The sequence below is a fragment of the Peromyscus maniculatus genome, chromosome 4 (genome assembly GCF_049852395.1).
Source record: "Peromyscus maniculatus bairdii isolate BWxNUB_F1_BW_parent chromosome 4, HU_Pman_BW_mat_3.1, whole genome shotgun sequence".
Taxonomy (NCBI): Eukaryota; Metazoa; Chordata; class Mammalia; order Rodentia; family Cricetidae; genus Peromyscus; species Peromyscus maniculatus.
In genome coordinates, this window is record NC_134855.1 from 82,062,137 (window position 1) to 82,088,914 (window position 26,778).

General features: G+C 46.4%; 1 protein-coding gene across 2 annotated transcripts; it reads left to right on the forward strand.

Annotated features, from left to right (window-relative positions):
- Positions 1–1,302: 1,302 nt before the first annotated feature.
- Positions 1,303–22,107, forward strand: Pax6 (paired box 6). 2 transcript variants are annotated; one of them, XM_076570228.1, is made up of 12 exons: positions 1,303–1,644; positions 4,593–4,669; positions 5,033–5,093; positions 8,610–8,740; positions 9,665–9,880; positions 10,590–10,755; positions 16,473–16,631; positions 17,121–17,203; positions 17,411–17,561; positions 17,675–17,790; positions 20,239–20,389; positions 21,034–22,056. In XM_076570228.1, the coding sequence occupies exons 3-12, from the start codon at positions 5,084–5,086 to the stop codon at positions 21,117–21,119; spliced, it is 1,269 nt and encodes a 422-aa protein (XP_076426343.1). In that variant the 5' UTR covers positions 1,303–1,644; positions 4,593–4,669; positions 5,033–5,083; the 3' UTR covers positions 21,120–22,056. The 2 variants fall into 2 exon arrangements, with proteins under 2 accessions (XP_076426343.1, XP_076426342.1); XM_076570227.1 differs by lacking the exon at positions 1,303–1,644 and adding an exon at positions 9,529–9,570 and having other exon boundaries at positions 21,034–22,107.
- Positions 22,108–26,778: the final 4,671 nt, after the last annotated feature.

The window sequence follows — 26,778 nt, forward strand, 5'->3', positions numbered from 1 at the left end:
TCGGCGAGCGCCAGAGCCTGGGAGCGGGGGGCCCAGCGCTGGAGAGAGAGGAGCCGGGACCCACCGGCAGAGCCGAAAACAAGTGTATTCATATTCAAACAAACCGACCAATTGCACTAGGCAGGGAGAGGGAGCATCCAATCGGCTGGCGCGAGGCCCCGGCGCTGCTTTGCATAAAGCAATATTTTGTGTGGGAGCGAGCGGTGCATTTGCATGTTGCGGAGTGATTAGTGGGTTTGAAAAGCGAACCGTGCCTCGGCCTCATTTCCCGCTCTGGTTCAGGCGCAGGAGGAAGTGTTTTGCTGGAGGATGATGACAGAGGTCAGGCTTCGCTAATGGGCCAGTGAGGAGCGGTGGAGGCGAGGCCGGGCGCCGGCACACACACATTAACACACTTGAGCCATCACCAATCAGCATAGGTGTGCTGGCTGCAGCCACTTCCCTCACCCACACTCTTTATCTCTCACTCTCCAGCCGCTGACAGCCCATTTTATTGTCAATCTCTGTCTTCTTCCCAGGGATCTGAGAATTGCTCTCACACACCAACCCAGCAGCGTCCGTGGAGAAAACTCTCACGAGCAACTCTTTTAAAATACCATCATTTCAAACCGTTGTGGTCTTTAAGCAACAACAGGGGGGAAAACAACAAAAAACCAAAAACCAAAAAAAAAAAAAAAAAAAAAAAAAAAAAAAAAAAAAAGCCCAACCAAACCAAACTCTTGACAGGAGCTTTGACAACGACGAGAGAGAGGATGCCTCTTAAAGGTGAGTCCGCTTCTTTCTTCTCGATTTCTTTACATTTCAATATCCAGGCAGGTTTCTCCCTCTCCCTCTCTTCTTTCCTCCCCTCTCGCCGGTCCCCTCCCCCACTGCTACGCCGGGAGAGTCGGGCCGGAGAAGTTTCCACGCAGGAGCCCAAACTTTCTACTTCCAGCGAAAGTCCGCGTCGGAGGGCGACGGTCCGCGAGCCGCGGCGGCGCGGAGCTCCGGGCGGGTGGCTGCTGGCTCAGCACCAGAGCCAGTGCGGCTGGAGCTCTCGGTGAGCAAGCAGCTCGGCTGCAGGCGCCCCCGCAAACCGCAGCTCTCCGCCGCAGCGTCTCCAAAAGCCCGCGGTCAGCGGGAGAGGACCGAGAGGCTCCGCTGTGCCCCAGGCCGCGGAGAGCTGCCACTGGCGATGCTTTTGTCCAGCCGGGGCCGAGCCAAGCGCGCAGAGAGCGCCCAACCAGCCGACTTTCTGCACCGCCTCCCGCCAGCCCGCGCTCCGGCTTTGTGCAAGATCCTCCCGGGCACAGGACTGCCCGCGGCACTCCAGCGCCAAAGGGTCATCGCGCCCGCCGCCAGCCGGAGCCGACTCGATGGGTACCGCAGCCGCGCTCGGGAGGCCACGAGAAACCCGGAGCGAGCGACAGCGGTGAAGGAAGCCACTAGGCCGAGGCGGTCCGATGCGCTCTCCGAGGGAGCTCCGAGCCGATCCCTAGGACTGCCAGCTTCCATCCAGCCCCAGGGCCCTCGCCTCCAGCCTCACTCAAGCGCGGAGCTCGGACTTGCAAGCAAACAAACCCTCGGCTCTCCCGGCTACCCACAACTCTATCTTGCGAAAGTTGGGGTGTTCCCTGCCCTGTGGACTCCCACCTCCGGCTCTTGGTGGGTATTTTCCCATGTCTTCCATTGACTAAGCGCTACCCGGTGTTGCCATTTCAACAAGTTTCGAGCTGGAAAGGTGGTTTGCTCCTCCCTTTCGAGTGTACTGATTTTTTTCCTTTGTGTGGCCTAAAGAAAAAAAAAAATCTATATGAAAGCATTGGCTTTCCTTCTCGTCGGATCACGTCCTCTCCCAGCTAATTAGTCTGAGAGTAATTCGAGAGCTTTTGGATTCTAAGACCCCAGGAGGAAAAGTGGCTTTTCAAAGTTCAGAAAGTTGTTGCCTCTTTCCCGGGGCAGATTTCCTCAGTCTCCCTGCGCCATAATAGCCTCGAATTTTAGCAAGTGTAATTGAGGGAAATGGCTTTGAATTTCAAGTGGAGAAGCCTTCTTTTTTTTTTTTTTTTTTTTTTCGAGTGCTAAAAAACGTGGCCTTTCATTAAAGATGCTTTCTGAAAAGTTTAAAAACAAAGTGATCTCTCTCTCTCTCTCTCTCTCTCTCTCTCTCTCACACACACACACACACACACACACACACACACACACACACTTCTAAGCCATTTTGGACGGTAAACTCGAACTTGGGAAGGGTTGAGAAGGAGATAGGAGCAGAAAATGAAATGAAAAATTAGAATGTTTGAAAGCCTAGCAAGTTCACCAAAGAGAAAGAATAGTTGTTGTCACTGACAGGGGGTTTGCTGGTGATCTTTGCATATGTTTGAAAGCAATTGATTAGTTTTTATCATTCGGTTCTGGAGAGTAAACTTTGTCATCCTAATTGCTAATTTCTAGGATGGGAATTTGGAGTGGGAGAAACCAAGTTTTTCCTAACACTTCAGCTAAGGAATATGGGAATGGCTTTTGAAATTTCAATAATTAAAACAATAGCATACTGTGAAGCTCTGGCTTGTATTGGGGTCAGGGAGTGGGGAGGGCAGGGGTCCAGTGGACTTGTGGACCAAGACCTTGTGGCCTTGGAGATTTCTAGAGACTCCTTCATTCCTGATGCAGGTCTACAGCCCCTCTAAGGCGATACAAAGCCCTGGCCTGGGCTGGGGGCATGGGCTAAGGCAAAGGGGTCTAGCTTCTCTAAGATCTGGACTGCTTCCGGGTGCAGGGTGTGCCCTGCTTCCCAGGGTGCTTTTGCACTGAGTGTTCACCATTACTTAGGTAATTAGATAGCTTCTTAGACGAGAGGAGGGTGGGAACCAAGCAAAACCGGAACCTGAAATGCTATCACCTTCCCAGTTGCTTGGAAAAGTAATCAGCTAGCTCTTTCAGGGACCAGCTGGACAATTTTCTAAAATGGCATCGAGGAGGTCCCAGGCAGGATGGGGACATGAGGCTGTGTAAAATGTGGTTACAGAGGAACTCAGGGAGTTTTACTGTTCCAAGCAGAATTCTACCCCATCTCTATCCACCTGCTGCCTTTTGCAAGCTTGAGTCCTATGTATAGGTAGGATGGACATTTTGCTCTGGGTGGGATTTCTGTTCATGATATGATCTTGGATTCGGGAACTGACCTAGAGACAGAGAAGAAGCTTTAGGAGAACCACCCCCAATGGGGGTATCTAGCCCTCTGTTATGTCCAGTCCTAATCAGACACCGAGAAAGAATCGCCATCTCAGTTATTTAAAAGTTAGGTCATAAATGGTCTTGAGGAGAAAAAACGTATTTCTTGGAATTATTTGTAGGGTGGCAAGATTAATCATCATCACAGTCCAAAAGAGGAAAAAAGAATGATCTCTTAAAATATAAACAAAAATGATGCTGTGACTATTTCATTATTTTAACCCCCCCCCTTTCTTTTTTTTTTTCCTGGGCAAACCTCTTGAATGGGCTCTTTATTGTAACTCTCCCTTCCCAATTGAGCTCCCCACGGTGCCCTTGTATCTTTTTACAGCCCCTAACAACTCACACCAGCAACACAATTACCTCCAGATATTTATAACAAGAAATTACTTCACTATTTTCTCCACCTCTCTCCCAAGAACCCTCTTTTTTGAGGGAAGGTAGGGAGGGTGGGTGGACTGAAAGCCTTGAAGGGCGCCCGCCCGAGTGAGTCAGGACGTCAGGGAGAAGAGCCCCTCTTTTCCCTTTGTGAGTCGGAGGGCTGGTGGGTCCTCTCCTTGGACCTGGTGTGGCTGGCCTGAGAGTGTCTCCCGGCTTTGCTCTTTGGGTTTCGGGAGAGCAGCATTAGAATAGCAGCCATTGTTTGGAGTCTGTAGACTTTGTCGACCGTGTTCAGCCCCTCCTGTTTGTACTTTTTAAAGCAGTGAGGCGAGGTAGACAGCATGTGTCACAGTACAGGAAAAGAGAGGGAGATCTAAACACTAAAAGCCAAGTTAATTACAATAACTGAGGCTGAGGGTAAAAAGTTGGGCTCACCACTTGCTAAGTCCCGAAAGAGCTGAGAGACTGGTTGTGAGGATCTTGACTGAGAAGACTTTTGGGGGTGGGGGTGGGGGGAGTGAAGGATAAAAGAATAAAGAACTCAGTTCTAGGGGTCTTGGGACAATTGAGGTGCTGAAATTCCTTGGGAAGGGAGGGAGTTTGGTCTGAGGCTTACTCACCCAGACTTCTCTAGCCCGCGCCCTCAGGCACCACCAAGACCTTAAATTCTCTTCACCTCCACACTTCGCGGCTTAGTTAACTTCCTCCCCCAGCTCTGTTTCTACTCCACTCTCTGCTCCTTTTCTTTAAGCCTTCCCCCTTCCCCCGATGAGAACCACAACTCTAGATTCCCCAAGCCAAGCCTAGGCAGAGTAGCATTTTCCGAAGGATCTGGGTTTCTGTGGGAGAGGCCACTGTAAGTATGATGTCTTCGTGTTTCTAGGCAGAAGGAGCTAGCCTTGGATTCACTTTGGGTTGAGAGTGGGTCTCAGACAACCAGTCATGCTATGTGTTGGGGCCAATTTGACATACCTTCCTCTCCCTCTGTTTTGTCTTAGGCAGAAGACTGTAACTAGGGGCGAGCAGATGTGTGAGATCTTCTGTTCTAAGAGTGGACACATACCCCAGTTTCCAGGCAAGTTCTACGATGATCTTTGGGGCTTCAAACCGTGAAAGAGTTTTTTAAAAACCACAGTACAAGTGGGGGAAAAAAAAACCGGGTCATTGTTTCCTCTGATTAAAAGGCTAATTACTAAAATATTTGGGAAAACTGATTATGAATGTTAGATGATTTTATTCGCAGCTCACAAAGTACATTTTGCATGCATAGGAGGGCAGGGCTAGGTGACCCTCAGATCGCCCCAAGCGGTTGAGTAGCTCAATTTCTAAGAAAAGGAGGATTCTCCAGTTCAGGCACCAGGTCTTCCTCAGTAGGAGTACAGGCCTACCTGTGCAGAGCCCGGGATTAACTCCATTTTTTTTTTTTCTTTCCTAATAGAGCCCCGCATTCGAGCCCCGTGGGACCCGGAGGCCGCCAACCAGCGCCAGCATGCAGAACAGTGAGTGTCTCGGGTCTTTCGCTGGACTTTTGGGCTGGAGGCATGCCGACCGGTGGGTTAGGGGAGCGCACAGAGTCTTGGGCCCTGGGGAGTCCAGGCCACTGGGCGGGAGGGAGGAGGCCTGGGGAATTTATCCGGACTGCACACGGTGTGTGCCAAGTAGCCCGCGAGGGAGGGCAGGGAGGCGTTTGCTCTACTATGCTCCAGAAGGGAAGGGGCTGGGCCCTTCAAAAGTACTCGCCCAGAGTTTTTGAAGCTGCAATGGAGAAACCCCATCCCCCCCCCCAAATCCTGTAACTCATACCCCCTCCCCGCCCCTGCCCGGGCTCTGACCCCAGAGAGAGGGGCTGGGCTGAGCAGGGCGGGGCGAAGGCTTCCAGAGAAGAGAAGGAGGCCCCTTTGGGCTTGGCCAAGACTAAACATCTCCCCCGACCCCAACGGGTGGGGGGCTTCCCTCCCCTAGTCCATCTCAGGCCAGCCCCTCCCCTCCCCACCCTAGCTACAGGCCTAGAAGGGAAGGGGAGTGGAGCACCCAGGGCTGGTACCCCGGTGGGAAAGAAAACTGCGCACCGAGTAGAAAGAAGGGGTTACAGGGTCTGGGAAGAGCGTGGAGGCTGCGCGGGTCAGGAATTGGGAAAACTCGCACCAGCAAGTGCAGCTACGTGGGTCCTGGTCGCCCCAGACTCCTGGTACCTTTGATTCCAAGCCTTTGTGCCTTCTCTTCTCATCTTTGGCCAGGCCCTTTGGGCCCCCACCTTTCTGCTTAGTCAATGGTTGCTGGTATGTGACAGAGTTAAACCTAAAAGTCAGGCCTGGCAGCCAGTGAAACTAGGCCGGGTGAAGGTTAGGGCGTCTACGCAGGCTTAAGGATACAACTATGCTTGGGCGTGCAGAGAGGCCTAGGTCTTCTAGAAACCTGCGGTTGTGGAACTGCACTGGCTCGAGAGAATCCCCAGCAGCTCGGATCCGCGCCCTGGAATAGCTGGCTGCCCTGGTGATGCCACAGGATTGGGGGTGGGGGGACGGCGCTAAACTGAGGAAAGGGAGCGAAGGTGGGAGCTTTGCCCCTGTATTTGTGCAGAACTTGTGAGACCCAAGGGCTGGGCCCGGGAGACACTTCCCTTGGCGAAGCTAATGCCCTGGAGCTCAGACTCCCCCGCCTTAGGTTTTCAGGTGGGCCGAGGCGCTCATCCACAAGCGTTTGCCACTCCGCTGTGACCTGGCTGGCAGGCCCAGAGGGGCACGGGTCGCGGGTTGGCCTGTAGGCTTTGTGCCGCTGGTTCCCGAGTGTGTGCAAGGCGCGGAGCATCCAAATTGACACCATATGTTTTCCTATTAGAAGCTTTGCGGTCGAATTCTAGGCGCATAATCATCGCCACTGGGCGAGAACGCCAGCAGTCCCTAGGGAAGGGACACAATGATTGAGGCTTAACCTCTAAAGGGGAATTTAGAGCTATGTTTCTTCACTGCCATTTCGATGCTGGCTGAGGCTCCTTGGCCCAGTGTCTCTCGGACCAGCACATGCTGGGCTGCAGATGTGGAGGTGCTGGCCACGTTATTTTGCAATATTTTGCAATAGAGGAGGAGGAAAATCTACGCTCTGGCATCTGTAGATTGGGAATTACCCTGGCTCTGGTTGGAAAGTTTCTCTCGATTTCTCTGAGATGGCCTTTCTTTTTCTTGGGAAGGTTTGCCCAGAGACAGGCCTCCATAACCTGCATGGTAAATGAGACTTAGAAAACCAAGGTAGAAGTTAAAGAAAATTTAAGAGAAACCGGAAGCGCAGAGTAGGCCTTGCCCGGTTGGAGAAACGACTGTCTCCTGCAATGTGCAATGTACCCTCTTGCACTGGCCCGGGCCGGCCGGAGCCCAGATCCCTAAACGCCTGTCACTTCTCATCGAATTGAGGCCCCGCCCCCCCCTCGGTGAGCTATAACCCCCCTCCAGCCTCAAGCCTCGGGCTACCCTGAAAACGCAGCTCCCCTCTAAGGGGAGACGAGTGCAGTTCATTCTCGTCTGAGTGATCTACAAATAGGGACGGAAAGGGTCGTTTTATCACGGTCCCGTTTGTCGTGACGATGCAATTTCCCGGAGCGGAGCACTGTCACAAAGTGACAAGGCTGCCACAAGCGCCCCGACTGATCTTTTCAATTAGCCTTCCATGCATGATCCGGAGCGACTTCCGCCTATTTCCAGAAATTAAGCTCAAACTTGACGTGCAGCTAGTTTTATTTTAAAGACAAATGTCAGAGAGGCTCATCATATTTTCCCCCCTCTTCTATATTTGGAGCTTATTTATTGCTAAGAAGCACAGACTCTTGGAGTCAATTTATCAGGAGGCTCCAAGGAGAAGAGAGGAGGAGAGAGGAGAGAAGAGAGGAGCTGGAACCACATCTTCTCCTGAGAGGGCTTCTGTCTAGAGACGGGGCTGCAGGTTGGAGATGGCTGAGGAAGTGGAAAGAGGGGATTGGCTTTATTTGGATGCCTGTTGTTTCCTAGGAGGATAATTCAGGGAGGCGCTCCTTCCCTCGCCCTGGTCTCTAAGACCAGACAATGGGATGAGGTTGTCAGACCAGAGTTGAAAGAGGGACGGGTGACGCTGCGATAGGGTCTTTTTCTTTCTGTTTTGGGTTTCTGTTAATATTGGTGTCTTTGGCTGAGGGGGAGGGCGGAGTTCAGCAGTGGAAGCAAAGCCAGTGGTGGGGGGGGGGTGCATAGACTCCAGGCTTTGCTCACCAGCGGGGGCAAGCTGACCACTGTGGGCATGGGGGCTTCCAATCCTATGTCTGCTGTGGAGGCACGGATTGGGGTTCACTAGCTAAAAAAATTTGCCTTTCGGGTTCTTTTCTATTATCACACACACACACACACACACACACACACACACACACACACACACACACGATGCTAAATCTCGATGCAAAGGTTTATGATATGCTGCCTAGCCGCTTCAGAGCTTGGGATTTGCAGTGCTGTTTTAACAGGGCAGAGACTCCAGTGTGGACTCTGTGGTGGCACTCAGAGGTGATATGTAGGGAGGAGATTTTAAGAGCTGTTGTATGCCCTTTGTGGGTTCCACGCAGGTCTGGAGTGCTTATGAAGGGGGCAATGGACTCAGGGGACTGGGGTGACGGTGGGACTGGGTGGATATGTTCCTGGGTATTTTCTCAGTCTGACAATAGTCCAGTGGGTAGGGTCAGTCTGTATTAAAGCTGGGCTGCCCAATGCCCTGCATGGCTGGTGGTCCTGTTGTTGGTTTTTTTTGTTTGTTTGTTTTGTCTTTTTAAATTTTAAATCAGGACCTGATTGCTGAGGTTCGCACAGGTTGGCAGGGAGCTGAGGTTGCATTGTGCCTCTTCTTCTTCTTCTTCTTCTTCTTCTTCTTCTTCTTCTTCTTCTTCTTCTTCTTCTTCTTCTTCTCCTCCTCCTCCTCCTCCTCCTCCTCCTCCTCCTCCTCCTCCTCCTCCTCCTCCTCCTACTTCTCTTCTTGCTCTCCTCTCCTCCTCCTTTCCTCAGGTCACAGCGGAGTGAACCAGCTTGGTGGTGTCTTTGTCAACGGGCGGCCACTGCCGGACTCCACCAGGCAGAAGATCGTAGAGCTAGCTCACAGCGGGGCCCGGCCGTGCGACATTTCCCGAATTCTGCAGGTGATCCTCCCGTGGCTGTCCCACCCGCTGCCCCCTACCCCTGCCCCCGCGGCCGCCCTCTCTTCATTTCTTACTGTAAACGCTACTAATGATGGACCCCTACCCTCACCCACTTCATCCCCACCAACTCTCCTACCTTCCGACTTTCCCCTCTCCTTCCACCATGGTCCCTGTCTCTTTCAACCTCACTCAGTCAGTTACATAAGACAATTCATCTGCGTAAGAAAAAAAAGTGTGAGACTTAAAAAAAATATGTATCTTTTCATTTAGTAAAGACATTCATTATGGTAACAGTGTAAAACTGTAATGAGCTGAGTTATATACATTGGGATATTCTCATTCCCCTCTCCCCAACCCGCGTTAACCTCAGATTTTGAGAGATTTGTTTGCATTTTTCATGCACATGAAGAATGTATATGGATTTTTAGAAGGCAAATGCTATTTACACCTCTAATTCACATTTGCTCAACTGGACAAAAATTTAAGGGAAAAAGATAAAATATTCAGTTATTTTTCCCTTTGTTCTTTACAACATAATATTACTTTAAGCAAGCTCTGCGCACACACGTGTGCGCGCGTGTGCACACACATACACACAATAATCTGACTTTGTTTTGATGCATCTTCACACAGTGTTTAGGAAAATAGTTTTAAAAGCTTTTAAGATAATTCAAAGTGTTTAAAAGTATCCTCCTATTTGTAGTTTTAGGGCTACAAATGTAATTTTAAGAACGAAAGCTCTCTACAGTAAGTTCTCGTACCATTGAAGGTATATTTTTGTGTTATAGACCCATGCAGATGCAAAAGTCCAAGTGCTGGACAATGAAAACGTAAGCTTGTCATTGTTTAATGCATACTTAAACAATTTTATTTTTGTCTTGAAATTATTAATAATGTGGTTTTCTGTCCACTTCCCCTATGCAGGTGTCCAACGGATGTGTGAGTAAAATTCTGGGCAGGTATTACGAGACTGGCTCCATCAGACCCAGGGCAATCGGAGGTAGTAAACCAAGAGTAGCGACTCCAGAAGTTGTAAGCAAAATAGCCCAGTATAAACGGGAGTGCCCGTCCATCTTTGCTTGGGAAATCCGAGACAGATTATTATCCGAGGGGGTCTGTACCAACGATAACATACCCAGTGTAAGTTCATTGTGAACATTTGCCTTCCTTGCCCTAAGCTCCTCCCTCTCTCCCTCTCTCTGTCACCTCTTTCTTGATCTCCCGCTCTTTTCCCTCCCAATGTCTGACCATCTTCTCTCTGTCCTGATTTGCACGGGTCTCCATGGTACCTAGGGGATAGTGAGAGGTGTTCTTTGACTTTTTGGCCATCCGGAAAATGGGTGTCAAGTGTGGGGAGTTGTTCACTTCATTTGCATACTGACAACCAGGGCTTGAAGGAACTGGGGAGAGACACTGGAATCCAGGAGGAAAATGAAAATGAAAACCAGATTCTAACTGCCCCCCACACACACTCAAGCACATGCCTGGAGCCTCTTTCAGGAAACATGCATCCATTTATGCTCTACAATAAAATAAACCTCTAGATTAAGTTGAAATCTTTTATCGGGAGTCTTTGAACAAAGCCAAGCAACCCAGTGAGCTAGGTCGTTAGTGATATCTACAGGGGTGAAGGATTGCTCCTTTCTCTTTACCCATCTTCATTTCCAGGAACAAAGTGAAAGTTGACATTTTTACAACATAATAGCTAAAAATCCAGAGTAGCCTAGGGTGGCTGGGAGCTTTTGCATGTGTGGTGGGTCATTCTTTAAAACTTGGGAGAGCTGAGAGGGGGACCTAAGAAGGGATGACCGTGTCTTGCGGAGACACTACCATTTGGTTTGATTTGCAGGTATCATCAATAAACAGAGTTCTTCGCAACCTGGCTAGCGAAAAGCAACAGATGGGCGCAGACGGCATGTATGATAAACTAAGGATGTTGAACGGGCAGACCGGAAGCTGGGGCACGCGCCCTGGTTGGTATCCCGGGACTTCAGTACCAGGGCAACCTACACAAGGTAAAACTCAAGCAGCCATCCTCCTGTAACTCTTTCCTGGGCTCCCAGTGCCTAGGACATAGGAGGGCACTGCCCTGAACGGCTTGGATACCTCAACACACATTTTGTGTAACTGGTGTTTGTGAAACCATATTGTTGACTGTAAGGGTTATGTATGTCAACAGTGGTAGGAAGTGGCTAGGTGGTTGTGCATGTGCAAGGTGGAACTCTCGTGGCACCCTATTCAAATCTGGCATTAAAATGCAGTCGAGCCCACTGGCAGTGCAAGTGTGACAAGTTAACACACTGACAGACTGCAAGGTAAACACATTCGTATCTTTTGCTTCTGAAGTAACTGACAAATGACATGACTTTGAGTAAGGTGGTAGGAGAGGCTGAAGCCCCTACACGCATCCCCGATTTGAAGATCGCCACTGTTCAGTGGTGGTCTCCTCCCCCAAGTTTAACAACTTACCCCCTAGGTCCCAGTTCTTATTCTCTATGGGTGGCACTGGTTAGAAGTGGGGTAGGGAAACTGAGTACCCGGCTGTAGCTTCAGGGAGGGGCTCTGGGCCTGGGAGGACAGATGGGAGCTATGTCGTCCCGTCTCAGGTTCTGTGAGAAGGATGTAGGAAGAGGAGTGGGTGAATCGGCTCTCTCTCCTTCCCACTCACACCGAGGTAACTTGGTCCAGAACAGGAAACAGTTTACTCCGAAGATTAATCGGTATTTGTTGTCCTTGTGACAAGGAGATAATATGCGGGATAATGGGACGTGGCGTCTCACTCCCGGGAGCACCACAGAGCCTAGGGGCTCAGGGCCGGGGGGGGGGGGAGGGGGGGGCGACGCAGGGACTGCGCAGGGGCTGCTGCGAATCGGTGAGCTCTTGGAGCAGCCCCGCGTGCAGGGCGCCTCCACAGAGCCGGGTTAGAGAAGGGAAAATCGGTAACAGTATGCGAAATATCTTGTACAAAGGATGCTTCTGTCACTCGCAAGAATTTGTTATGGGGACAATCCTGTCGCTCTGTAATTGCTCATTAGAGAACGTTTTGTTTCTCATTAAGGCGACATGAATAAGCGTCTAGTTGAAGGAGACAGCTGTAGAAATGTTCCACAAGAGACCTCTGGACACGATTCGGCACCAATTGCCAATTAGACATGTCAGTTTTAAGAGCAGAAAACAATATAGGACGGACACTGGGACGATAGGGAGAAAAGCGCTCCTTTCTGGTTTCCCAGCGCCGCGGCTCCTGGCCAGGGCCAGGCTTCCTGATGCGCAGGCCCCGACTCCCTTGGGTGACCCCGCTCATGTAACCTCGAACCTACAGCCTTCAGAGTTGGAGATCAGAGTGCTCACGGGTCCAGCCAGGGCTCTCTCTGCAGTCTCCAGAAAGACCGGCTAGGGAAAGATGTAGCCAACCCCCGCACTGACTGACGTTTGAAGCTGTAGAATTCCCGCGTGCATACCCATAGGACACATCCCAGTGATGCTGGAACTCCATCTGGTGACCTTCCACTCTCCACCCCCAGCACTCCCGAGTCCCGCTGACCCCTTCCCCGCCCACTTGATCGAAGGTGTCTCGGTTGTAAGGCAATAGGCCCAGAAGCTCAGACCTACGAAGCCTGAGCCCAGAAGCCTCCACCCCTGGGTCTTCTAGGTGTTTAGAGCTCACATTTGCTTGGGGACCAGGGAATGAACATCCCTTTCCTGTTTCTAGGTGCCGAGACTAAAGTCCAGGGAGGGCAGTAGCTTCCACTAGAGGTAGCGCCGCCCGCTTAGGACAGATTTTCAACCCTGGGAGCAAGCAGAGCTACAGACAGCCCGTGAGGGCCCGGTGGTGACCACTGGGGGCGAGAGGTGGCGCTAGTTCAGGGTCTTTTAACTTAATGCAGCTAGTTACTAGAGAATGCTGGGCCATACACTTGCTGAGAGTCCCACCCACCCACCCTGTTTACCCCCCACCTAAATGCTTTCTCGCTCTAGGCTCTCTGCCCCGCCTCCAGCGTGGGGAGGAAGCGTGGTTCGAAAGGAGTTGAGAATCTTGGGCGTGGGGACCTCGGGCTCTGGTGGTGAATGTCAGTTCTCCAGGCTTAAGTTCCTGGGGATTCCTCTGGCCTTTTGGTGCTAAGAGGGTCTCCCTCCCTCCCTGGCCCCCTTTCCCGGCCCGAGATGCTGATCTTGGGTTGTTAAGAGTCCCTTTCCAGAAGCATAAGGAGAGGTTAGGTCTCTGAGGGAGACAAATATGGTTTCCATCTGATCTATGCCACGCGGCGGTGAATAAAAATCCTGACGACGTGGCCTGACAATAACGAGACGACTCTATCCAGCCCCAATTCTCCAGCGATTTGGTGGTTTTAGGGATCACGAAGACACTTTTTCTCATCTCCTCCCCTCGCCCCAACCCCCATAATACCCAGGCCCTCTATAGGATTTAGTCAGCCTCCTTTCAACAGATGTTCAATGTTTTGATCCGCGCTCCAGAGCTGAAAAGGTTCCGCAACCGCGTTGCTATCTTTTCTTGCTTATTTTCCGCCTCACTGATTAAGACCCTAAGAAACTAAGGAATGATTTTATTTCCCAGCGTCTTTTTCCCCCTTCTTCTTTCTTTTCTGTTTCCCCCCTCTCCCTCTCTCTTCTCCTTCTTCCAGGAAACAAATCCTATCCCCTGCGTCAGATGGTCTTGGGGCTGGGATAATGGGAGGCGCTTTCACTCTCAGCTCGGATTAGGCAGGGAGGTGTACGGCGCCCATTGAAGGTCCCTTCTTTACGCCGCTAGGAGGGGACGCCTTTTAAAGGAGATATCTTAATTGTCTGCCACTTAGGTTTATCTTGTGGGGAATTAGAAAGCTCTAACTTCTATTTTTAGTTTCTTAAAAGATTTAAGGGAGGAAGGTAAAGCCACTAAAGAAAAAAGAAAAACAAAACAAAGCAAAAAACAAAAAGCCCCAGCTCTAAGTAACCACTCAATCACCTGGCTGCAAACAGTCGCTATTTTAGAGCAGTGAACACATTTCCAATGCTGCTCTCTGGCTTGGTTAAGATGTGATGGTGGTCATGGTGAATCCCGCAGCGTTTTCTCCTTGTTGGCTCTGACTCCACTTAAAAAAAAAAATAAATAAGAAAAGAAAAAAAAAAGATTTAAAGTGGCAGTTTTCCTGTTCCTGTATACTTAATTCCCTCATTAAATACCACTTCCCAAGCCAGTGTAAGCCCTAGGCTTATATCTCCGGCGCATGCTTGTGTATGAGCAGTGAGTGTCTGAGCTTGGAGGGCAATGAATATAATTCCGACGCTTTAAAATTAGGAGGACGTCAAAGAAGCAGATGAGAACAGAGAATGCTATCTGCAGGCGTCTTCTGAAGGAGACGTCCAGCTTTGTTTAATTGGCAAGATATAGCACGCTAGAGAAGGGACAGGGGCGGGTCCAGGGCTTTCCTTTTGGATGAAGGCATGAGTGACCAGGCCAGATTGTGCTTCTATTTTCCAAAAGCAGTAACCGATGGACTTTTCTGGTAGACCCAAACAGCTTGGGGGGAAAAAAAAAAGCCTCCTTCACTGAATCCGACAATAAAAGGGACAGACCCTCTTCATTCTCCACCCCACCCCGAAAAAAAAAAAAAAACCACTTTGAAAAGTCCTCCAGAGACCTGGGGCAGCAAATTAGTACAGCCACTTGTGCCCCTACACGTGAGTTCGGCGTGTCTCCTCCAGCAGGCGACCCTCCCCTCCCCCACTCATCTGATGTAGGGCAGGACGCCTGCGGCTTGTTTACCAATACACGCTCCCTCCTCCTCTTCCTTTTCGTCCTTTTCTCCCGTCTCACTCAACCCTCCAATCTCTTTTTTCCTCTCCACATTTTCCCCGCTGTCCCTTCTTATACCTTTCGGCCATTATCTCTTTGAAGCACCCCCCCCCGGCCCATCCCCCACGCCATTCTTCCCCTTGCCTCTCCCCCTCCTCTCTCTCTCTCTTTAGCCTCTCTCCTTCCGCCTCCCCTCAGCAGCCCCAGCTCTGCTCCCCATCCACCCTCCCCACCTCCCTCTACCCCCTGCCCTGGCCCCCCATCCACCACCACCGCCCAGCCAAGCGCCCTAAATAGCACCGAGGCGCCCGCTCTCCGGACAGTGATTAATGATAGCAGAGCAGAGAGGTTAACACACTTCGCTGAAAAGTCTGTTGACTGGGCTTCTTGTAACACAATGTGGCCCGCTGCACGCCTCAAGAGAATCCTTTTGTTGTCCGCGCTCATTGTGGCCTCAAAATTCTGCCCACGAAAGTTTGCCAACGCTCCTGCCCCAGGAGTTTAATAGTTTCCCTTACTCGCGGGGCATTGTGTGGTGCTGAAAAGCAGCCCCTCGCTATTCAAGTGTTGGTGGTCATCTCAATAGATCTCCAAGGGCCCATATGGTGGCCAGTGCCGATGAATCCGCCTGTTTAAATGGGGGAGAAAGTTGGGGTTTTAAAACATTTCAAAGTTCCTGAAAAGATCCCACTAGATCCTGTCACAATTCCCTGAACTCTTTGAAGGCGCTGCCTATTGTCTCCCGGTTATAAATGATATTCCTGGCCAAGTCGATTCCCACAGAGGCCTGGCAGCCCCTCCCCCCAAACTGGCCAAGTTTCTAGGATAGGGAGGGGGACCGTCCCGGTTGGTATCCCGTAGGGGCCACAGGCCTCAGGACCCGAGACTCAGCCTCCAGTGCCCTGGGAAGCCCAGCCGGGGCCGGGCCGGAATCTTTCCCTTCTCACAGGCTTGCCGCCTTGCAGGCAAGGTGCACCGGCTAGAGCCAGCTAGCCCAAGTGCATAGCTCTCCACCAAGCGCAAAGGAAAACAATGAAACTTTCCCTGTTTAATGATAGAAATTACATTAAAAGTGGTGGAAATGCCCTAATTAAAAATGTACCACTTAAATGATATGCCAAGGACTCAGCTGCAGCATAGCATATTTAGCTAGTTAGTGAACTCTCCACGATTTCTTTTTTAAAATTACACGTTAAAAATTTAAAAGAAATCTTACTTTTCTCTGGTGCAACACATTACAAAGAATGGACAGTCCTTTTATCTAAATATAAAATTCCATTTTCAGCAATTATAGCCTGTTCTTGGTGATGATATAATTACAGCTGTGCTCGTAATAGGTGTCAGGGCGAAACACACTCACACAATGGTTGAATAAAACTGCAGAACAATGCAAGCACTTCTAAATTCACAACCTTTAAAATGAAATTGACTGTGCAGAATTCAAATAAAAACTAGATAAATATTTTTTTTAAAGATTACAAGCTTGGTTTGGTTTCTTAATAGCATTTTCTACAAACCTATCAACATCTAATTGATTAGATAGGAATTACTGATTATAGATCAGCTGAAATCTTGCACATCACTCTATTTCCCCAACAGCCCTAGGTAAATACTTTCTGTAGGGTGAGGGGATTGGGGGAGGCAAGTGAGGAGGCAGCAGAGGAAGATCGTTTGGCCTGGAAACTTTTTGGATTGCTTTTTCATTCTCAGAAATGCTGCTTTGTGAGAGTACTGTCAGGTCTCATCTAGATAAAACCAGAAAGGAAAACGACTCAGGTACCAGTGTCCTTGAAGGAAGGCTAACACTTGATTACTTCAGCAAGACTTGGTGGAGACTCAGACTGCCAGTCCTTGGGTTTTATAACTGCACCAAGTCCCGTTAGGAGCCCCCATGTCGCTCCAGTTTCTCTTATTGTCCTCTTCTTTTTGTTGCAGATGGCTGCCAGCAACAGGAAGGAGGGGGAGAGAACACCAACTCCATCAGTTCGAATGGAGAAGACTCGGATGAAGCTCAAATGAGGCTTCAGCTGAAGCGGAAGCTGCAGAGAAATAGAACGTCCTTTACCCAAGAGCAGATTGAGGCTCTGGAGAAAGGTAATGGGAATTCTTCAAAGTAGAGAAGCCTTAAATCCAAGTAAATGCCACACCAACAGCACAAAGGGCTAAATTGAGCCCGGGTCCTTTGCATAGAAGACTGAAAAGTCTCCCCCCCCCCCTGCTCTTCTGTCTTCCCCCTCCCCTCTGGACATCTTTTCAGGGTGTGTAAGGGTATGTACGTTTTCTTTCTTTTCACATACCAGTAAGTTGAAAGATCAAAATTCTGACATACAAAGAAAATGATGTTCTGGCTGTCATCAGATGTCTCAGGTCACAGATGGTGACACTCACTGAATGTCATTCCAAAGAAAACTTAACTTAGTCTGGTGGGAAAGTTCTTTCAAGTACAGTCAACACACTGGAGAGTTATTTGAAAGGAAATTGTTTGGAGGAGATGGTAGTTGGGTGGCAAAAGCCAACTTGATCCAGCATTCAAATATTCTGTGTAGTTCTGGAATAACATATAAAATCAACTTACTCTTCCAGAGTTTGAGAGGACCCATTATCCAGATGTGTTTGCCCGGGAAAGACTAGCAGCCAAAATCGATCTACCTGAAGCCAGAATACAGGTACCCAGGGACTATGTTGGTTTTATGCATTGTCAGTCTTATGCTTTGCCTTGTCTCTATGCCAGTCATTTATATTGCTAGTAACAGGGTCAGTTTGCAAAGACTCTCTTGTCCTAGGACAGAGGATGGTGGAAATGGAGGGGTTCTTGTTTGTGGTAGAGCCTGTAGGGAGCACAGGGCTAACGAACCTATTCCACCCATTTCCAGGTATGGTTTTCTAATCGAAGGGCCAAATGGAGAAGAGAGGAAAAACTGAGGAACCAGAGAAGGCAGGCCAGCAACACCCCTAGTCACATCCCTATCAGCAGCAGTTTCAGCACCAGTGTCTACCAGCCCATTCCGCAGCCTACCACGCCTGGTAACTTGAAATGCCAACTGCCAAGAAATGTTCTTAAGTCTGTTTGCCCTGGGCTCCCCCCCATCCCGTGACGACCTTCCATCTTCCTCTTTTCTCTTTCTCTCTCTCTGCAGTTTCCTCCTTCACATCAGGCTCCATGTTGGGCCGAACAGACACCGCCCTCACCAACACGTACAGTGCTCTGCCACCTATGCCCAGCTTCACCATGGCAAACAACCTGCCTATGCAAGTAAGAGAGGCTGGCCACCTGCTGCACAGGACAAGGAATGGGTTAGGGCTTGCAGACCCCATCCGCTGCGGTTACCCCCTCGGGAGTCCTTCCTGTGACAGTGATTGGCTTGACCAGTCAACTCTGAGACAGTCAATCCAATCTCTTCGAGTTGATTGATTGCCTGATTGATTGATTCATGCCCTTGAAAAACAAACACTCGATTTGTTCAGCCAAGTTAATGTGCCTTTTATCATCATGTTAGCTGGGTAATTCTGGGTGGCAGTGAAGTCTGTTTTGGGTACCAATGAAGCATGTGCCACAAAGCAGAAATAATGATGGCATAACATAAGATACTAAGATGTTCGTGTGTAAAAACTTGTGCTTATGTTAGTATGTTTGCATTAATAAACACAGAATCAGCAGAAGTATATTGAGGATTATTTTTGGTCCATGTAAGAAACTAGTGAGGAAGAAAAAAGGGGACCGAGAAGTGAGATTCCTCTTTACACAGGTGAAATACATTTACGAGAAGAAGGAAACTAGTTCTTTCTATATTTAAAAATAAACACGTAACAGAAAGTGTTTGCTTGAGATTTCATGTGTATCAGCTGTAGATGCTGTGACAGCTTGGTGGTAATCCTTGCTGCCTAGAAAGCTGACGGCATTCTCAGTACCCTGGCCTGTGCTTTTAGGGGTAGGTCCTGGATTCAGCTGGCATTTTCTAATGTTAGTTGTGCAGGGCTTCTGGGATGTACTAGACCTTTGCTGCTGGGGGGACTTTTGCTGGGGGGATTCTGATGGGTCTTCTCCATCAGTGTTCCTAAGTCTCCTGCTTGTGCAACCAATAGATAGATAGGCCTGATTGTATGAGGTTGGCAGCAGAGCCCCTGCTGGAAACAGTTCTGGGGTTACACAGATTGTTTATTCTCCATTGAACATCTTTTTGCCAGGTTTGGAATTCAGATTAAAATAAAAGTCTCCCAGTCTTCAGATTAATATTGGAACAGCTAGATCGGCAACTCCAGAGGACTTATTCACATGCTTCTTTTGTATTGCGTCTGCTTTTATTGGCCATAGTACAATTGATGGAAATGAAGGGACCGATAGTCCATTAGTTAGTATTGCTATAACTATCTTGGAATTTTCCAGAAGTCAGGTTGCTTAGAGGGAGTGATTGTAGGAATAAGAAACAAATACAAGCTGAAATCCTGGCAGGGCCCTTTAGGCCTGCTTGCCTTTTTAAACTTGACATGAGCAGTCACCATCTGACTTGAACGAGGCCACTGAGTGCATTGTGCAGTATTATATATTATAGCAACATCTAGGTTTCTGTGAGGGTGACATAATGTGCACATGAAAAAACAAAATGAAATAACTAGATAGATGCCCAATTATATTAAGCTTGCTTCTGCATATAAAGAGATATGTTGGGTTAGTTTATTTTAAACACAGACTTTTAAAAATTGTACAGATACAAAAGTAAGTGGCTTCATTAAACAAAGAAAATAAAAATGATCTGTGATTTTACAGTTCAGAGAAAATTCCTTTTTTGTAATGGGGAGGGGTGGTCTCTCTGTCAACGGCTTCATCCTGTTGACCCAAATCCTCTGTCTTACAAAGACTGTGCATCTTCCTCTGGACTTCCTTCAGCGGGTGTCAGTCTCTGAGAAAGAGGATCTGGGGATGTCAAGCATTTGCAGAGCGAAGCAGCTGTCGCTGACACTAGGCCTCTATTGGCTCACCTCAGGAGTTTTCTCATCTCAAACAACCCATGAGGGCTCCCATGCGGGGTTTATCCTGGATCTGCATATTCCTTTATTTCTTGTTCAGTTTTGAGAAAGATTTATCTCTTTAACATTTCCATTTAAAAGACTGCAACACACTTTTATGCATGAGACTCAATCAGGACTTTTGGGTCAGTTAAGAAGTCAGTTAATTCTCAGGTTGTGTCGAAGTTACATTCATTCACTGACATTTTTGACTTCTTTAACCTGACTCTATTATGGTTGTGTCTTAAAAAAACCTCTAATCCTCCAAGTCCAGCACTGGAAGGTTCCCAAGGTCCCTACATCAAACTCTCCAAAGAGTTCCCCCATTGCTTTCTGCCCCGCAGTTGAACTATGGAATTTGGGGATCTTAGCATTCTCAAATAGATGCAGGTTTATGGAAAGAGAGAATGTCTCATGCTAGTAACTCCAGCAGAGGTAAAACATAGTGCAGATTGCCAAAACCAGACGTTTGTTTGAATTTACTGTGTTTCAGAAATTTGTCACCCAGGTGGCTTTGCTCTGGTGGTGGCTGATGATGAAGAACCAAGCTTGGACTCATTATATGGAATTCTAGTACATTCCAAAGAGGCATCAGTAATGACCAGGCTCATTGGCAGAGGCCCTGGGGAGGAGGAATCCCAGGATGTGGTTGTGTGGTGTGGTTCCAGTAATCACAGGTTTTTCTTTCTCCCGGCAGCCCCCAGTTCCCAGCCAGACCTCTTCGTACTCCTGCATGCTACCCACCAGCCCTTCGGTAAATGGGCGGAGTTATGATACCTATACCCCTCCGCACATGCAAACACACATGAACAATCAGCCCATGGGTACCTCGGGGACCACTTCAACAGGTGAGCTCTCTGTAGCTGTGCAGAGGGGTCTACCGGGCCCCTTTGGCCAGCTGATGACCTGTACTGTCCTGTAGCTGACTTGAAAAGAAACTTTTGGCCTTGCATTAAGGGGTGTGTTGAACATTATACTGCTCTTGCCTTTAGGGAAAACTGACTGAAAAGGGAAATTCAGTTAAGTTAGTGAGTGGACACCATATAGACAAAAGAGACATCATTTATGTTGGTGAATTGATCACAGAAGTTGTGTATGAAGATAAGGCCCAAGATCAAATTTTCAGAAGACATCTATGCCTGAGCTGGACAGTTGACAGGGTCCATTGAGCTTGATGTGGGTGCTTATTGGCAGACTTACACATCTTCTAGTTTCTTGATGCCAGCTGAGGAGGTACCACATGAGTCCTCCAGAGATGGCAGAACTGATGAACTTCCAACGTTGGGGAGGTTGACTTGAGTTTCATGAAGTATGTATGAACAGTCTCTAGTTTCAAATGGTCTCCTTTTCTTTCTAATGACTGAAAGTTTTTTATTTTAATATAAAGTAGAAAAGAAGTATTATGAAGTGTACAGTTTTACGAAGTTCAGACTGTGTGCCATCTTCTAGAGTCTACCCTTGTGGTTGTATTTTTTTTTTTATTCATTTACAGGACTCATTTCCCCTGGAGTGTCAGTCCCTGTCCAAGTTCCTGGAAGTGAACCTGACATGTCTCAGTACTGGCCCCGATTACAGTAAAGAGAGCGAGCGTGGTCAAGAGAGGAAATTGTGTTCACTCAGTCAGTGACCACGTGGACACAACAGTTGGGTGTTCAGGAAAGAAAGAGAAATGGCTGTTAGAAGCACTTCACTTTGCAATTGTGTCCTGTATTGGAGCCTGGGAATGGACTAGAAACAAGGACCTTTGCATACAGAAGGCACGGTATCAGTTGGAACAAATCTTCATTTTGGTATCCAAACTTTTATTAATTTTGGTGTATTATTTGTAAATGGGCATTTGTATGTTATAACGAAGAAAAGAACAACACAGACTGGTGGACCTTGGATCTGTGTTGGCTCATGTGGTTGTTTAAAGGAAACCATGATTGACAAGATTTGCCATGGATTTAAGAGTTTTATCAAGATATATCGAATACTTCTACCCATCTGTTCATAGTTTATGGACTGATGTTCCAAGTTTGTATCATTCCTTTGCATATAATTAAACCTGGAACAACACACACTAGATATATGTAAGAAATATCTGTTGGTTTTCCAAAGGTTGTTAACAGATGACGTTTATGTGCAAAAAGGGGTAAGATATAAATTCAAGGAGAAGTTGATAGCTAAGGTAGAGTGTGTCTTCGATATAATCCAATTTGTTTTATGTCAAAATGTAAGTATTTGTCTTCCCTAGAAATCCTCAGAATGATTTCTATAATAAAGTTAATTTCATTTATATTTGACAAGAATACTCTATAGATGTTTTATACACATTTTCATGCAATCATTTGTTTCTTTCTTGGACAGCAAAAGTTAATTGTTCTTAGATATAGCTGTATTACTGTTCACAGTTCAATCATTTTGTGCATCTAGAATTCATTCCTAATCAATTAAAAGTGCTTGCAAGAGTTTTAAACCTAAGTGTTTTGCAGTTGTTCACAAATACATATCAAAATTAACCATTGTTGATTGTAAAAACCATGCCAAAGCCTTTGTATTTTCTTTATTACACTATTTTCTTTTTAACCTTATAGTGTGGTGTTACAAATTTTGTTTCCCCATTAGGTTAACATCCTAAATCAATGCTTAGGTTCATACACACTCCATTTTATAGCCTGATGTTTTACAGACATCAGGAGTTGGCAACATATCAGGGAAAAGAAAAATCACTTACAGCCGTGTGGATTTGCATCCCACAACATGTGCAGAAAAGTGGCATTATTTCCAGTTTATCCATTTATTTCATTTAAAAGATCAAAGTGTAGAAATAATTTAAAAAAATGCAACAAGCGATTCACTAGGAGTTTTGTTTTGAATTGAAGCTGGCATTTTCAAACTGGGCAGCCAATCTCCACAGTAATTTCACTGAAGTATAGTCAAAGGTTGAGTTCTTAAAGGAGACTTTCTGCAAGCTGTTGCCTCTCTCGGACAACCCTTCTCCCTGTCCTGTCTCCCTCCTCTTTGCACAAGAGGCATCCTGTCCCACTGACCCCCTACGGCTGTTCCCATCTGAGTCTTGCTTTCTGCGCCTCTGTGGATGGTTGGAGGGTGGAGGGGACTGTTGCATGTCGAGGAATAATGAGCTGAGCACAGACACATCAACAGACTACAACAAAGCAGACTGTGACTGGCCGGTAGGAGTTCAAGGCCTTCAGTCATTGGCAGCTTAAGCCAAACATTCCCAAATCTACGAAGCAGGGCCCATTGTTGGTCAGTTGTTATTTGCAAAGAAGCACAGATCTGATCATGTTTAAAGTGGCGGCACGCAGGGCAGGAGTGCCTGAGCCCAACAGTGGATGGAAAAAAAAAAAAAAAAAACACGAAATAAGCCTTTGTTGGTTAGAGAAAGGCCTGCCTGCTATTTTCTGTCTGTTCTGTGCAACACTTAAGTCAAAGTAGACATATTTTCTCCAGTAAACTTCAATGAAAAATGTGTATGTGTGTGGGTCCTGACCGTCTGGATTAAAATATTTAAACATGGAGAAATGTTTGGGGGAAAAGATACTTCCATGGATTTGAACTCTGATTTTTTTTTAAATCCCCATAAAAAATAAATGATTTGAGGATTTCAATATGACCCTGCAGTTCAACATCTCTCATTTGGTAGTTAAGGTCTTACTTCCAGACAGGTCATTTAGGTCTATCAAGTTTTAGTCTAGCAGAGTTACTTTATGTTTGGAAGGCCATTCTAACTGGCTTGCCATTTTTGTGTGTGTGCTTTTGGTCACTGTCCATGTCAGCCTGCACTGCCTGCTGGCACCTATACGCTATTGGTACAATCACCCTTGTAGACATTTCCACCTCCTGACATTTTGCAGCCTCCATTCCCTGAGGGATGTGTGCTGAGGGAACTGTCAGAAAAGGGCTATGTTGCAGCCACTGCTGGCTGCCTTACTTCTTCCTCAGGAAAAAAAAAAAAAAAAAAAAAAAAAAAAGAGCAGTTTCCAACTGGCTGTGATTTTGGCTGGGGTCAGGCAGCCCGTGCTGGCCCATGGCTCTGCTGAGTACACAGACTACAGAGAACAACAGCACATGGAATTCTGGGTGTAAGATCTGAGAGTGCTGTGAGAACTGAGGGTCTGGATGTGTGCAGTTGGGCACGTATACAAGTCCTCAGAGGGTCAAGACTGCCAGGGCGCAGTGGCCCAGCCTGGTAGATCCTGAAGGGGGGATGCTCAGCTGTGGAAGCCGCTGGTTGAACAGGATGAGAACAGCCTTGCCTTCTGTCCGCATGCACCCTAGAGAGATGAGCTAGCTGTCTGTATCCTAGGCTGTGTGGTCCCAGTGCCCGGGAACTGGCTTTTGACTCCCAGTAATCATTTTCATTTGTTGATTCACTGACAGGTATATTTATAGATTTGGCAATGGAAAATCTGCAGGGATGTTTTAGTGCCATTTTCCAGGACAAAGACCAAGTTTTATGACATCCTCTGTGCAAACAGCTTACATTTTATCTCAAGGTTTGACTGACTTAGGGACATCAGGTGAATGGAGAGTTCAATCACTCTAGATGAGTGGTTTTCAACCTTCCTAATGCTGCGACCCTTCAATACAGTTCCTCAGGTTGTGGTGACCCATCCTAGCCATAATTTTATTATGGCTGTTACTATATCATAACTGTAATTTGCTGCTGTTATGAACTGCAATATAAATATCTGATATGCAGGAATGAAGCCTGTGAAAGGGTCATTCAACCTCCAAAGTGGTCTCGACTCACATGTTGAGAACCAGTGCTGTAGGTGAAAACAACTTTGCTTTGTACTGTGATGAAATTCCAAGGATTTCCCCTCCCCCAAAGCTGTACCTTCCAACAACTCTTACAAGGTGGTGAACAACTGGCTTCTCAATGGTGCGTACATCATCTCCTCTTCCTGCTTAAATGAAAGATCATTGGGATTCCTAAAAATTACTTCTATGGTATTAATGCTTTTTTATGCAAGCATTTGCTGTCACAGGATGGCGCTGATCATCTCTATTCATGTCTTTGTGCTCTGGGCCTTAAGGCTCTCAAGAAAAAGTATCTTTTTCTTGAGGAGGTGGTCTCTATATTGATTTGATTGATGGCAAATACACATTATTCTGATTTTCAATAACTTTTTTTGGCCTTGGTCATACATGACTAAACTGCTCATTTTTCAAGTTCAAAGTGTAAATCTTTAGAGTTTATACTGCTTAATTCGAATACTGCTAATGGTGACTATCTTTGGAACACAGTCACATGATGTCTTAGAGATGACATTAATAATGGGCTTAATCGATAGGGGTTTCCCCCCACACCCTTGCTGTAGGTGTATGCATATGTCCCACTCATTAAAATGAAAAGACAGGGAATCAACAGCAGAATACCCCTTGCTTTGGAAGCATTTTAATCTGTTCTGGTGTTAGTATAGGAAGGTCCTGGGGGTAGTGCTAAAAAATAAGTGAAAAACAAGATAAGAAAAGTGATCTCATTCAGTGGCTGTTAACAAGAAATCCAGAGAGTCTCAGAGCCCCATACCTGAGTAATCTACAGGAGTCAAAATATTGACCTCATGTTAAAGAAAGGCAGATCTAGCACAAGGATTAGGACTACCACAAAGGGCTGTGGGGTTCACGCACTGGACACATTGAAAAGATATAGAGATATTACAGCTATTCTATTTGACAGTGTTAAGTATTTATATTCCAGACAAGTTAAAATCTATGAATAGAGTATACATTTCATAATACATTAGAAGTACATGCATATATACAGTAGCATATAATATATAGAGCTATATTATATGTTAGCATTTGAAAAACAATATTTTCATGTAGGAAGTTATTGGGGTAATAGAGAACAAATAATTTCCAGATGAAGGAAAACATATTTTTAGAATGGGTTTTTATCAGAGGAAAACAAAACAAAATAGCACCATACATCTGTTTCAAATATCAGCTTCTTCTTCTTCTTCTTCTTCTTCTTCTTCTTCTTCTTCTTCTTCTTCTTCTTCTTCTTCTTCTCCTTATTATTATTATTATTATTATTATTAAAATATGCTGAGGAAATCTGAGAAACAAAGTGGTGGATGCAGTATTTTTGGAAAGCCAGCTACTCTATTTATTTAAGAGTTTGAAAAGTTTATTTCTGTTTAAGCTAAGGGTTCAAATGTGCTTTTCAATTTCTAGGGCATTTATCTATTTATAAAGTGCACATCTACTAGTAGTTGGCTGTTAATTTTATAGCTATAGCCAAGAAGCAAAGCAAACCAATGCTCTATTAAGTATTTTATAAGCAATTTACTTATCTGATGGCTTCATACTTTCTTTCCAGTCAAATGCCATATAATTGTGCTGTTGTGTGTTTGTATAAAATGAGTCACAACAGGGTAAGAGAAAGGTTAGTTATTATAACAATTAAACATTCACGTCAGTTTATTCACTATCTGTTAAAGGACAGCTGGGCTTCTGTGGATACCTGTGCAGCATGATTTATTATCTAGGGAGGAAATCAATTTTTTGAAGTTGTTTTAAATCTTAAAAGTACCTCTCCTCAATATAAAAGCCCTTTAATTTTAACTGACAGATTAATTCTGAAACTTTATTTTGAAAAGAAAATGGGGAAGAATTTGCTTCTTTAGAATTAAAAGGTATGAAAAAAATAAACCAGACATTCTAAAAAAAAAAAAAAAGAATCAACTTGATTTTTTTTAGTGCTAATGAAGTCGTGGTGACAAAATAGTTGTCTTTTTGATTTTATCACAAAAAATAAACTGGTAGTGACAGGGTATGATGGAGAGATTTGACATCCTGGCAAATCACTGTCATTGATTCAATTATTCTAATTCTGAATAAGAGCTGTATACAGTGTGTGTTTATGCTACAGTGGGCTTTTTTTTTAAGTGACTGACATTCATCATATTGGTTAGACAGTTTTAAAAACCTAGTCTTTGTTTTCTACAATGTTGTCAAGAGCAAATAGAGTATAATTTGTGGTATATTAAAAGGAAACTGCTTAAAATGTTAGTTAAAGGTGCTTCAAAATATTCTAATTTATTTGAAAATGTATTTTGGAAATTCAGTTTCTGCCAACATCTTTTTAAAACACTTGAGTCTTTAAATGCATGCAAGTTGCCTTTTAACTTTCACTTTGTACCTATGATTTGTCAAACCCTTCAAGAATATGGACCTATGACACCAAACCCTAGTGCGGTCTATGAAAACTTGTTCCATATGC

Coding starts and splice junctions, on each gene's coding strand:
- Pax6 (XM_076570227.1), top strand. Junction 8,741..9,528: donor ACATTTCCCGAATTCTGCAG/GTGATCCTCCCG, acceptor TTTGTGTTATAG/ACCCATGCAGATGCAAAAGT. Junction 17,562..17,674: donor TCCGCAGCCTACCACGCCTG/GTAACTTGAAAT, acceptor CTCTCTCTGCAG/TTTCCTCCTTCACATCAGGC.